The sequence below is a fragment of the Eubalaena glacialis genome, chromosome 17 (assembly GCF_028564815.1).
Source record: "Eubalaena glacialis isolate mEubGla1 chromosome 17, mEubGla1.1.hap2.+ XY, whole genome shotgun sequence".
Classification (NCBI taxonomy): Eukaryota; Metazoa; Chordata; class Mammalia; order Artiodactyla; family Balaenidae; genus Eubalaena; species Eubalaena glacialis.
In genome coordinates, this window is record NC_083732.1 from 12,715,274 (window position 1) to 12,728,946 (window position 13,673).

Consider the following 13,673-nt stretch of genomic DNA (forward strand, 5'->3'; position numbering starts at 1 on the left):
CTCAAAAAGAAGGGGATTAGAATATTTGTCAATAGCCAGAATTAGTCTTTTGATCAGAACTTTATTGGTATGTTGCCTTAAACTTGAAAACCAGTGAACACGGAGAATTAAGAATTGGCCTTTGCTAGGGGAGCGCAATGAAATGTTCACCCTCAAATTCTGCTGCTGAGAGGAGCATAGATGGGTACCACCTTTCTAAGAAGCAACTGAACAAAATCTGCCCAGAGCTTGGAAAATGTTTATACCCTTTGCCCCACTGATGTTACTTCTAGAAATGTAGCCTAAAGAAATAATCATGATATGATCAAAGAATATCCTTATAAGGACATTCACCTAAAAGTTATTTATAACTGAAACATTTAGGAACAACCTAAATTCCCAACAGTTTGGGAATGGTTAACTGAAGTTTAGTACTCAAAGAATAAAATATCTATTAAAATAATATTTTAGAAGAATAGAAAATGATATGGGGAAATGTTTATAAAGATATTAAGTAACAAAAGCAATGTCAAAAACGGTGCACAATACGATCATAAAGTAAACATATGCGTAAGAAGACTAGAAGGAAATATTCTATAATGGTTATCTTGAAGAAATAGGATTATGGATCATTTTTCTTTTTTACAAAGAATATATATAACTGTTAAAATAAAAGAAATCAAACTAAAATATTGGCTATTGTTAGAAAGGTACTTTGAAAGTTACATGAACCCTTTCACATCACAGAAGCATGCTAAGCAATATTTTTCTGAATACTATGAAGCCCGAAAACAGTAAAGCACGTCCCTAAGTATCCAACAACTCAGAGAACCGATAGCTTCTGATCTGCCTCGTGAGAGATGACAGGCATGGGGCACCTTTTTTTGGATAATCATACAATTCGCCAAAATACTTCATCTGTCTATGAAATGTAAATCTTTTAGCAAATAAAAACAAAGTCATCCAATAACCCACATTAATAGACTTACAGACCATTTTACTATTGTAAAACATTTCTTTTTCAATATATTAACTGTAAATATATTAACTTGTCACAATGTGTATCTTCTGGGTCATCTAGTAAATTATCATATTGTCCTATTTGTTCAGTAAGAATTCGAGAGGATAAAGAGTTTTCCCATTAAAACATACCAAAAAATCCCCACAAATAAAAATGAAAATGCCTTTTCTGCATAGCCTTTCAGGCTGAAACAATCACATATGATTCAACTCCCATTAGTACGTAGCATTTAAAAGAAGGTATCAATCATTGGCAAGACAGATCACTGGCGGAACAAGCTTGCATGTCTAGTGCAGTACATCTTGGCTCATAAAATTCCCACCGACATCTTCAGTTTGTGAAGGAACACACTGCCAAGGCAGTGCAGAGTAAGATAGAAAATGCATACCCTGAAGATTATTAAAGAAACTTCAAAGTGAATTCTTGATTTCTTCAAGATCATAAGCTTAACCAATGTGCTTGACCAGCAACTTAAGCATCAATACTTTTTAACGGCATACAATTCTATGAGCATTTGAATTTTAACATTTCAGAAGTTTTGTGAATGAAAACACCAAATATCAACTGCATAATAATATATCCTCATAGGAATCAAAGAAAACAGAATGTCTAACTTTGTGGGTTAATAATATTGTCAAGAGACTGTGAGGGGCTCTCCCATAGAGTATTGTTAACTTGAATTTCTGATATCTGTATGTCAACATAAGGACTTTCTTTCTTTTCTAGCCATGGAATGTCTTACCCAATTTCAGGCTTAGTGAAGACATATAAAGCAAAGGATTATAATGTGGATCACCCACTGGTGGTAAAATCATAATAAATTCTTTAATTTAGTCTTAGATTCCTCTCAACTGCCATAAATGTATCTGTCAATTACTGATTGCTTGGAGTACAAGGTAAAGTAATTTAATATCTAGAATACGCATGTTGAAGACTGGCTTTGCCACGTCGGTCACCATGTTTCCTTTCTCCCCAGCCTCACGGCCTTTCTGTGGTACTCACCTCCCCAGCAGTGTTCACTTTCACGGCACAGATGTCTCCTGAGCACCACCTGGAGATGGCAGAGATACTGGGTATGAACCGTTAATCATAAATCTGTGACCCACATATGTGGAGCATTTCCTAGGATGCCGCTGAAGAGAAACCATAAAGAATAATACCAAAAAATATTGCTTGGGATAATTGAATAACAAAATGTCAGTGACCTGCCCAAGTTCCTATCTAGCACTAAAATTCTGTAATTCTGTGTTTCTAAGAGTCTATTAGCAATGAAACGGAACCAAGTACTGCTTACGTTAAGTTTACAGTAATAATATTTCCACTGTTTTCGTCCCCAAGGAAAGTGAAACTGTTTATATACTATTCATGTTATATATGGTTTTTGTTTTGTTTAATAGGAACTAAAAATGAATCTAAATCAGGAAGTAACAGTAAATTCCCAGTTACAGAGAACCTAAACAACTAGAAACTTTATAAAAAGTTCCCCAAAGAAGAATTTGTTTGCTGTTTTGTAGGATAAATAATGTCTATAATAATAGACCCACAGTGCCTTTTAAATCTTACAAGAAATACAGTTACATTTAGGATCGCTTTAGTGTTAAGTAAAATATTGGTATTTTTCTAATACAAGAATTCTTTTAAGTAAACTTAAGTATTCAATTAACTTTTAAAACATCTATTCCCCTACTTGTTTTAGAAAGGGAAAAGCTAAAAAGAAAACTGCATTATGCTCCTCTAGCTCGAGCCGTTGGAGAGATTAGTTCCAAGAAGGTAGGAACGACACAGATATCCTTCCGAATGTGTTGCTTCACCTCCACCTCCCACTGCTAGATTTCCCGGCATGTACTGCCAGAAACATGGTGCCTACTTTTCCAAGGATCTTGTATCCCTTTTCCCTTTTGGACTGAGGATATTGTTCAGCTCTATGCTGGGACTCAGATCCTTTGTAAATATGCAAACAGTGTAAACAGGCAGGAGCCCAAATAGTAGGCTAGATGTATGGTAAATGGGAAAGAAAATTTTAGAGACCCTAAACCTAACATTCCAGGCCACCAACAAAACTACTGAGAAAGCAAGGCCTCTATTAGACAAAACCCAGGCCAGAGGAACTACCGATACTTTCCTCTTGCAAAGGAATTTTTGGTTAATATTATTCCATATTTAGCCATTAAATATTTTTGTTTTAATTTTTACTGGAGTATAGTTGATTTACAATGTTGTGTTAGTTTCAAGTGTACAGCAAAGTGAATCAGTTATACATATACATATATCCACTCTTTTTTAGATTCTTTTCCCATTTAGGTCATTACAGAGTATTGAGTAGAGTTCCCTGTGCTATATAGTAGGTCCTTATTAGTTATCCATTTTATATACACTAGTGTGTATATGTCAGTCCCAATCTCCCAATGTATCCCTCCCCCACCTTATCCCCTGAAAACCATAAGTTTGTTTTCTACATCTGTAACTCTATTTCTGTTTTGTAGATTAGTTCATTTGTACCCTTTTTTTATATTCCACATATAAGCGATATCATATGATATTTGTCTTTCTCTGACTTACTTCACTCAGTATGACAATCTCTAGGTCCATCCAAGTTGCTGCAAATGGCATTAAATATTTTGATTCCCTATGTAATCTTAGATTGTCTTAGCTTTATACCAATGTATTCTCTTTCCTACCTTCTCTTTTTTTCTAAAACACTTCATAGGAAAACCTGGAGCTTTGGATGGCAGCAATCCCGGGAACATAAGAACCTCATAAACCCCGTATCATGTGTCACCCTCCACTTAATCCATATTTGAGCTGCTGCTGTGTAATACAGACTGGTCTTGTTGGGCAAGTTTTACCTTCCATCCAGCTGCTCTCCCAACTAGCTCTGTATCTGGTTCTATTTATACCTTTTCCTGGATAACATAAACAGGTCTCTGTCGGAGAACAGAAAGGCTAAAACTGATTTAATAAAATACTTCAGTATGGAGTGAACCATACCTTCTAGTCTCTTTTTGACCTATACAGAGAAAGTGGATTTGGACCACAGCATGAGGCATTTTGGATAATAAATAAATAATGCTACCTTCTGTTTACAGATTGCAGCACGTCCCGGCGATGAATGTGTTCAACCAGAATAGATGGGGGCGTGGGGCATGGGTGCTGAGGGTTTGGGATTGATTCCCTTCATCTGGGAACTTTCACTGCCACCCTGCCTGAGGGCAGAACCCCCTGGCTCTTCCAGATTGACTTCTCTATGCTTTTGTGTATTAATTAGTAATTATGTCCAAATTCTGCCCTTACAAATCTCCAATCCCTGGCAACCTTCTTCCTCATTCATCGATATCATTATTATCTACATGTTAAATACTGCTTTCTAAGAGTCTCCTTATTCTTAATTCTGCCTGACAGGTTGTATAATATATATTTAGAGGGACCTGCCCTTTGGCAACAGAGTCCAAAAAAGTTTTCTAGCTAGAGAGAGGAAATATACTCCTTCCCTGGCCACACCTAATCCATTTTTGTCATTTTCCTCCTTTTTGGCAGTTAATGTTGGAGTTCTTTGAACTTCTGTAGATCCTTGTCTCACAAAGTGTTTGCAAAGGGTTTGTCTTCTTCTCCTAAGCTGTCGCCTTGAGAAAGGACACTGAATGTGTAGACCTCTAGATGTCAGCAAATTCCAAGCCTTGAAAGTTACATAAGCTGTGTTTTCTCCTACAGATGCTCATTCCTCCTCATCCAAACACCAGCCTTCTTTCTTGGTCTCCTTCCTGTGCCTCTTTTCTGGGCCGTTTCTCTTCTTCCCACCACACAGAGGGCGAGCAGCCCACTGGAAATGTGAGAGCCAAGCTAGCTCTCCCTCCCCGCTCTCCGACTTCTCTATGGAGGCTCTGGGGGCTCCCAGGCTGGCCTGTCTTCTGCGGGGCTGACAGCTGAGCCGGCCTCCCGGCTGGGGGCACAGCAGTGCCCTTGTCCTCAGTGTGAGGGGCCGGCAGTAGGTTATGTATTCAGCTATCTTGTGACTGAATCACACCCAGGGCCAGCTTCCTCCTCTCTACAGTCAGTGCTTTGTGTCTTCCAGGAGCCGACACCCGCACTGCCAGGGTCCCAGATGCTGGGCCTATTTTGGCAGACACGCTGCGGAAATTCTTATTCGATCTGGATGTGGATGATGGCCTAGCTGCCATTGGCTACTCCAAGGCCGATATCCCCGCATTAGTGAAAGGAACACTGCCCCAGGTAAGAGACGCAGCCCATCCTCGCTGCCTTCTAAGAAGCACCAGGCTCCAGGAGAGACACGGTCCATTTGGGGCATCTTAGGGAAGGAGGTGACAACCCAGGTCTCCCCCCACCAGGCAGCACCTCTCCCCTTCCCCAGGGGGAAGGGGCCAAGTCTCCCTCGCCTTTATATTCTTCCATTAAACTGTGGCTTACGTGAAGCTTTGATGATGTAATGAAAGGATCCTTTATAAAAATTTAAGGCAAAAACAACCAAGTTTATCTTGAGTATAGCAGAATTTCCCTTTTCTCCATTTCTGCTCTTTTAAGAGTCCCCTATAAAACTATGTGAAGCTCTTCCAAAAGGGCCACTAATATTATTTTCCATTATAAAGAGTTACAAATTCTACTGTTTTGTGAAGAATAGACATGGCTTTTAAATTAAGATGATTACAAATTCACTTTTTAAACATATTTGGGAGATTATATATTTTATACATATACATATGTATACTTATTTGTGTCACTTTGAGTCTTATTTCATTTATTTATATGCTCCTAAAGAATTTAAACTGAAAAAAAAAAAAAGAATTTAAACTGAGCAGCTATCATTTATATGGTAGAATTATAGTAGATGTAAAGTTTCCCCTCTCAAGGTTCTCATGAAAAGAGTTTATGCCCCATTGGACCTCTCTTCCATTTAGGATCAGATATCCTTGTGTTATAGCACCAGAGCCTAATAGGCCAAGACCCTGTTTGTTGTAATTCACCATAAAACAGAGAGCTCAGAGCCAGGAGATGACACCATGCTCACCAGGCCCAGAGTGCTCACTAACTCCTCCTGTCCAAAATGTGAAAGGCAAGGGTCACTTAAACACTATGAGGATATTCGGAAAAGACAAAAACTCTAATTTGAAAAGATACGTGCAATGCTCATAGCAGTGCTAGTCACAATAGCCAAGACATGGAAGCAAACCAAGTGCCCATCAACAGGTGATTGGCTTCAGAAGATGTGGTATATATACAATGGAATATTACTCAGCCATAAAAAAGAATGAAATATTGTCATTTGCAGCAATGTGGATGGACCTAGAGAATATCATACTAAGTGAAGTAAGACAGAGAAAGACAGATATATGATATCACTTATATGTGGAATCTAGAAAACATTACAAATGAGTCTACATACAAAACAGAAATAGACTCACAGACATAGAAAACAAACTTATGGTTACCAAAGGGGAAAGGGAATGGGGGAGGGACAAATTAGGAGTATGGGATTAACAGATACTAACTACTCTATATAAAACAGATAAGCAATAAGGATTTACTGTATAGCATAGGAAACTATATTCAATATCTTGTAATAACCTATAATGGAAAATTATCTGAAAAAAGTACATATATATAACTGAATCACTTTGCTATACACCTGAAACTAACACAATATTGTAAATCAACTATACTTTTTTTAAAATTAATTAATTTATTTATTTGGCTGTGTTGGGTCTTCGTTGCTGCGCGCGGGCTTTCTCTAGCTGTGGCGAGCGGGGGCTACTCTTCATTGCGGTGCGCGGGCTTCTCATTGTGGTGGCCTCTCTTGTTGCAGAGCACGGGCTCTAGAGCGCAGGCTCAGGAGTTGTGGCGCATGGGCTTAGTTGCTCCACGGCATGTGGGATCTTCCCGGACCAGGGCTCGAACCCGTGTCCCCTGCACTGGCAGGCAGATTCTCAACCACTGCGCCACCAGGGAAGCCCTATACTTCTATTTAAAAAAAAACAACAACAAACACTATGAGGATAAGGAAGTTCTCCCCAAAATTAAGGCATTCATGTATCTATCCCTGACATTGGAACAGAGTTAACAGCTAGAATATCCACTCACACAGCATCCTGCTTACCACAAGTGGCAGTGCTTTTCCCTCAGCCCACTTCAGTTAAGCAAAGGCCTCAAACTGGCTTCTTCCCCACATAGCAAGTACTTAGAATGTTGAAGACCTCACCACTCACATAAGATAATATTTGTGTGGATTGGGTTCACAGACTTATCTGTCCATAGGAGCAAGGTAAATAATAGCAATGAACAAAGTAATTTAAGGCACTAGGGAATGGTGGGGACTTTGGTGAACTGGAAAGCACGTGACCCATCTCATTGGGTGAGCAGCTTTTCAGCTACCATTTATTATCACCAAGCATAAATTCAGTTCCCAGTGTTGGTAGAACTTGCATTTTTAAGAAAAATCAGCAATTGGGATGTTTGTGTTGAATTCCCTGATTTCCCAATGTACAAACAAAACATGGCCCATGGGCCACCAGTTTCCCTGATTTAGGGTCAGGCCCAGTGGGCTCAGTTGCATCCAAAAATATAAATGAATGAGAAAAAGAGGAGTCTCAAAGTACAGCAGAGACACTAGTTCTAACCCACAGTCCTAACCTGTAAGTCGAAGTGACTAAATAAAAAGTATGACCATCACAATCATTTTTTCCAAACCTATTAAAGTCCCATGAAGGTAGGAGCCTGTCTGGTTTGCTCATCTATCTTCTATAGCACCTAACCCGGGCTAGTGAACATTTAAAGGAGCACATTCCTGCAACCCTCTGCTCTTAAATCTTCTGTCCTTGTTTTTGAGCAATTTCCTTAGACTTAATAGGACTCAGCCAATGAAAAGGAGCCATGAAAGCCTGTCCAGGAATACCAGAGACCAAGTGGTCACCACAGTTTTGATGTAGCCTCTGGCTCTTATAGCATGGTCCCAGCAAGAGTGTCCACTCTTCAGGGGGTCCTCTGAAAAGTTCTGCTTGTTTATCCCAGGAAAATGTTCAGGCATATGTGTTTATCGACCTCCAAGAATGGTATTCATGAGTTTCAGATAAAACTGGATGATATTCTTGGCCATTTAATTGCTGTGGCAATGCATCTTCCAGCCATCAGCACACACTGGCAGGTGTGGACGGTTTTAATTCTACTGTACTCAGGCTTCCACTTCCAAAAGCTGTTCCAAACAGCAACAGATCCAGACTAACACTTGAGACCATCCTCTAAAATAGCAAGTTAATTAGGTATCATTCTGAATGCCTCAGTGCACATGTCATACTGGGAAATCACAGATAGCAGAACCTTAATTAGACAAAACTAATTTCTTAGTTTCACAAAGGATGCAAGGTAAATTGAATCTTTCTAATACAAGTCATGTCTATAAAGTAGGAAACCAGGATTTCCTCAAGCTATGTTCATAAAGCAGCCCCAAGGTGGATGCTGCCTTTTTTTCCTTTGATCATGTTTTCACGATTAGGAGAAACACAGTTAATTTTAATTCACTGGCACTAGTTCAGTTTTTAAGTCAATATGACATTTATATGCATATATGGGGAAGGGGGGAATATTCATAGGACTTTAGAAGGAATACTGGAAATAAGCTTGCCTGTTTTGCAGTTGAACTACTGTTGGGTTTTTGTTTAGTTTTTTGGTTTTTTTTTTTTTTAGTGAACATTTTACAGGAATGCTATGGCAACTTCAGAATTATACACATGCAGCAGACAAATCTTCACTTATTAGTATTACAGGATTTAAGGTAGCAAGAGGGATACACTCTTCCTGCAAAGAACATCACCAGAAAGGATATTTCATGCAGTCAACATTTGATAAAGCTTCTTTTATGTTCAGCAAAGAGGGATCGGTTTTCTCTGGAACAACCAGGCCAGTATTCTTAACCAAACACCACAGCCCATACTGGTGGCAGCAAATAGCAGCCCTGTGTACAGAGGTTTCCAACTGCCATAGCCGGGCTGCTCGGGGAGCAGGCAAGAATAAATTAATGTTCCAAGCTGGATTTCTGAAACCTCTGGCAAGAAACATTTACATTTCCCATCAAAACATTTCATTACCGAGGAGAGCTGTCTACCAAAATGAGCACTTCCACTCCCTGGCAGACAGGCCCGCTGAAATGTTATTTTATGAATGTGCTAAAAGTAGTAGTCTGAATTTATTTCAGTGCTCATGTTAATCAGTTGTCCTTCGGTCTTACGTGTCTATAAATAATAGCACAGTACGGAACATATCTGAATCCTGAGAGGTTGGCTTTTATATGGCACAAGTGACACGTGCAAGGATATATCACAAACTTTACGTCCTTGCCCCTGTTGAACCAATCGTTGGGGGTTAGAAATGTGAAAGAGAAAATCACCTCAGCTTGGCCTGAGCTGAGAGTCCTGAACTACTTCACGCAAGATGAACAGGGTTGTTTTAAGGGCGCTTGAGCTCATCAGATAAGACTCTCTGCCATTATAAACAGAATAATGTGGCAACTTCGGCCATAGCAAATACCGAACTTCCGTTCTGGACCCTGCCACAAATGTGTGCGTTAAGTCACCGTGAACAAGTCTCTGCCTTGCTATGGATTTTCAAAATTCTTTAGGGTCTCTACAAGATGTGCTGGGATATGAAGCTTTACCTTGGCTTCACCCATACTCTTCAGCATTGTCCCCTTCTCCCATCTGTCCATCTGTCCATCCATTCTTTTTTTTTAAGTTGTGGTAAAACACACCCGACATAAAATTTACTATTTTAATCATTTTTAAGTGTACAACTCAGTGCCATTAAGTACATTTTACAGGGTTGTGCAACCATCATCACTATTCATTTTAGAACTTTTAAATCATCCCAAAAAGAAGCCCTGCTCTATTGCTAAATGGTAAACAGTAACTCCCCACTCTCCTCTTCCCCCAGCCTCTGGTAACCTCTATTCTACTTTCTATCACTGTGAATTTGCCTATTCTAGGTACTTCATGTAAGTGGAATCATACAATATTTGTCCTTTTGTGTCTTCACTTTGCATAATGTCCTAAATGTGTCAGAATTTCATTCCTTATTACGGCTGAATAACATTTCATTGTATGGATAGGCCACATTTTGTTCATCCATTCATCTGCAGATGGACACTTAGGTTGTTTCCACCCTTTGGCTATTGTGAATAGTGCTGCTGTGAACATCAATGTACAAGTATCTGTTTTAGTCCTTGCTTTCATTTCATTGGGGTATATACCTAAGGAATAGAATTGCTGGATCACAGGGTAGTTCTGTGATCACAGAACTTTAACATTAACTTTTTGACAAACTGTCAAACTATTCTCCATAGTGGCTGCACCATTTTACATTCCCACCAACAACGCACGAGGGTTCCAATTTCTCCACGTCTTCACCAACACTTGTTATTTTCCATTTTTTGGATAGCCATTCTAATAGGTGTGAAGTGGTAACTCGTGGTTTTAACTTGCACTTTTCTAATGACTAATGACATTGAGCATCTTTTCACATGCTTATTAGCTATTTATATATCTTTTTTGAAGAAATATCTATTCAAGCCCTTTGCCTATTTCTGAGTTGAGTTGCTTGGGGTTTTTTGTTATTTAGTTGTAGCAATTATTTGTATATTTTGGATATTAATCCCTTATCAGATATACGATTTGCAAATATTTTCTCCCATTCTATGAGTTGGCTTTTCACTCTCTTAGTAGTGTTCCTGATGCATAAAAGTTTTTAATTTTGATGTAGTCCAGTTTATCTATTTTTTCTTTTGTTGCCTGTGTTCTGGTGTCATATCCAAGAAATCACTGCCAAACCCAAAGTCATGAATATTTTCCCATTTTCTTCTAAGAGTTTTAAGGTTTTAGCTCTTACATTTAGGTCTTTACATTTAGGTGTGTTTAAAGTTAATTTTTGTATACATCCTTCCTTCTTTTTATTCTTCCTTTTACCTGACGAATACTTATTGATGTCTTACTATATACCATGAATTGTATGTGACACAGTTTAGAAAATAAAGTCCCTTCCCTCCCTCGTGGAGCTTACGTTCTAGTAAGGAAGACAGACAATGGTCATCTAATCAAATCTACAAATAAGATACAAATAAAATCGTTTCAGGGGCTTCCCTGGTGGCGCAGTGGTTGAGAATCTGCCTGCTAATGCAGGGGACACGGGATTGAGCCCTGGTCTGGGAAGATCCCACATGCCGCGGAGCAACTAGGCCCGTGAGCCACAACTACTGAGCCTGCGCGTCTGGAGCCTGTGCTCCGCAACAAGAGAGGCCGCGACAGTGAGAGGCCCGCGCATCGCGATGAAGAGTGGCCCCCGCTCGCCACAACTAGAGAAAGCCCTCGCACAGAAACGAAGACCCAAAACACAGCCAAAAAAAAAAAAAAAATCGTTTCAGATAATGATTAGTGGTCTGAAGGAAACCTGGGTAATGAGATAGTGATTTCACACGGGACAGTGTGGCGGGAACTCCAGCGAGTGTGGTCAGAGAAGGCCTCTGATTGGAGGTGGAGGCAGCCAGGTGAAGATCTGGGAGAAGCATTCCAGGCAGAGGGGAAAGGCCCTGAGATAGGGTGAAGATTCGCATTTTCATGGGACTGAAGGGGGACCATGGGTCTAAGTGAGATGAGCGGGTGGGAGAAGAGTCAGAGCTGGGGTTAGAGGACATGGTTTTGTTCTAATTGCAGTGGGACGTCATCAGAGGGTGTTAAGCAAGGGAATGGTGTGATCAAGCTTGCAATGCGGAAAAATCACTCTGGCTGCTGTGGGGAGAATGACCTCTAGGGGGTGAGAGTGGAGCGAAAGTGGAAACAACTCTAAGAGGCCTTTCAAGTAGGACAGGAGCATGAAGTCACTACGACAGGTTGTGATGGATCGGGAGGTGAGAAGTGGTCGGATTTGGGATTTAATTTGCAGGTAGATCCGACAGACTTGCTGATGGATTGAACTTGTAGGGAAGGGAAAGAGGAATCCAGGACGACTCCTAGGTTTTTCCCTGAGTGACTGGGTGACATTTCTGAGAGAAGGAAATATGGAAGGTGGGGGAGTCGGAGTCCTATCTCGTATGTGTGAATCTTGAGATGCCAATATCCCCCCTCCCATCATCTTTATTAATCCAACCAGTAACTACTGAGCACCTGTTTGCCATGTGGGGCACTGGGCACAGCCCTGCCCCATGGAGCTTCACTCTCCTACCAAGTGTTGTCCCACACAGGAGCTCATCACAGAAAACGGACCCAGAGACCCACAAACATGCAACCAAAACACTGGCACGTTTCTTAATTTCATTTAGGCCTGGAAATTTGGGGATTAAGGAGCCACTGACGGGAGTGTCAATAGCAGTAGGAGGTGCTGGTGTCTTTGCTGACTTGACTGAATAATCACTGGAGAAAGTAAGGAAATCACTGAATTCATTTGGGAAGGTAGAGATAAAACCTTAGTTAATATTTTTTTTAAAAAAGAGTCACTTGCTGCCCATAGCCTGAAAGTTAATGTCCTAATGAAGTCCTTTGTAATATACATGAAGTCCAAGTTGCAACATCTACGGTCTTTGAAGCCAAGGGTGACCCCGTTCTGTTTTCCCTGGCTGCACACGTTGTGCCTGGGACAGTGCCCTCCACACAGGGAGAGCCTGGCAGGGGCACCTGATGGGCGTGGTTTGGTCGTTGTAGGAGGTGTTTTTCCTGAGGCTGGTTGGGTTCTGTACATTTGAGTAGAAGGCTATTCTCAGGACCTCAGGCAAGAGTAATGGCTTCTGAAAACTTCGCAGGAAAGAGGCATCACTTGATAAACTTCTGAGTTGGGAATCAGCTAGTAAGAAGCAAACAAGAAATATGATTTTTAAAGCTATGACTATTATCAAGTCACTGTTTCTCATGACTGAGTTAATGCACATACCTAGTAGCTTTTACAAACTGTCTTTGCAAAGCCCTGAGTAATTCTTTTTGTTTACTGTTTCAGGAAAGGGTCACCAAGCTTGCACCACGCCCTCAGTCAGAAGAGGATCTGTCTGTTCTGTTTGAAGCGTCAATGAAACTGTATTAATTTTCATTTTCACTGAAAGAATTACCATTGGCCATCGTAATTATGAAAACAGAAGTTGATCTAGCAAGGGCTTTGTCTTTTCACCTCCACACATAACTTCCCTGTTACCAGCTTGAATGTGATATAATTTTATCCTGTAGAAGATTCCCTGATGCTCCAAGTCCAGCTACTTCCATAGAATACACTGAACAAATGCCCACCATGCTGGACCCTCAGCCGGACTTCAGAGGTCCATGTTCCTGCCCCAAACCCTGCAGACTACCCCTGCTCCATGTACAAAAGGGCAAACACTCAGTATCTACCAAAAATATTAATGTGTATATCCTATACCCAGTAATCAACCCCACATCTAGAAATTTATCCTATAAAATACTAGCACAAGTGTGTAAAGAAATATGACAAGGATGTTTCTGGCAGCGCATGTTCTAATAATAAAAAATTTGAAAGAACTTAAGTATTCATTAATATATAGATAAATAAATCATAGTATATTAAATAATGGAATGCTTTTGTGCTACTAATAAGAATGAGAATAACTCTACTAGAAATACGTCCATGATAAACTGCTAAGTGGAAAAGAGTAAGTTGCAGGACAGTTATATATTAATATGGT

The 13,673-nt window shown here is 40.1% G+C and overlaps 1 protein-coding gene across 3 annotated transcripts in view; it reads left to right on the forward strand.

Moving 5' to 3' along the window:
- ADHFE1 (alcohol dehydrogenase iron containing 1) overlaps window positions 1–13,454 on the forward strand; it is a 33,306-nt gene extending 19,852 nt beyond the window's left edge. For 2 of the 3 annotated variants that reach the window (XM_061171672.1, XM_061171674.1), the window contains 4 exons: window positions 1,727–1,805; window positions 1,977–2,073; window positions 5,070–5,227; window positions 12,977–13,454. In XM_061171672.1, the coding sequence (XP_061027655.1) occupies window positions 1,727–1,805; window positions 1,977–2,073; window positions 5,070–5,227; window positions 12,977–13,060 (418 nt within the window). In that variant the 3' untranslated portion in view covers window positions 13,061–13,454. The remainder of the gene's footprint in view (window positions 1–1,726; window positions 1,806–1,976; window positions 2,074–5,069; window positions 5,228–12,976) is intronic. The other variant, XM_061171673.1, reaches the window with a different exon arrangement.
- Window positions 13,455–13,673: the final 219 nt, after the last annotated feature.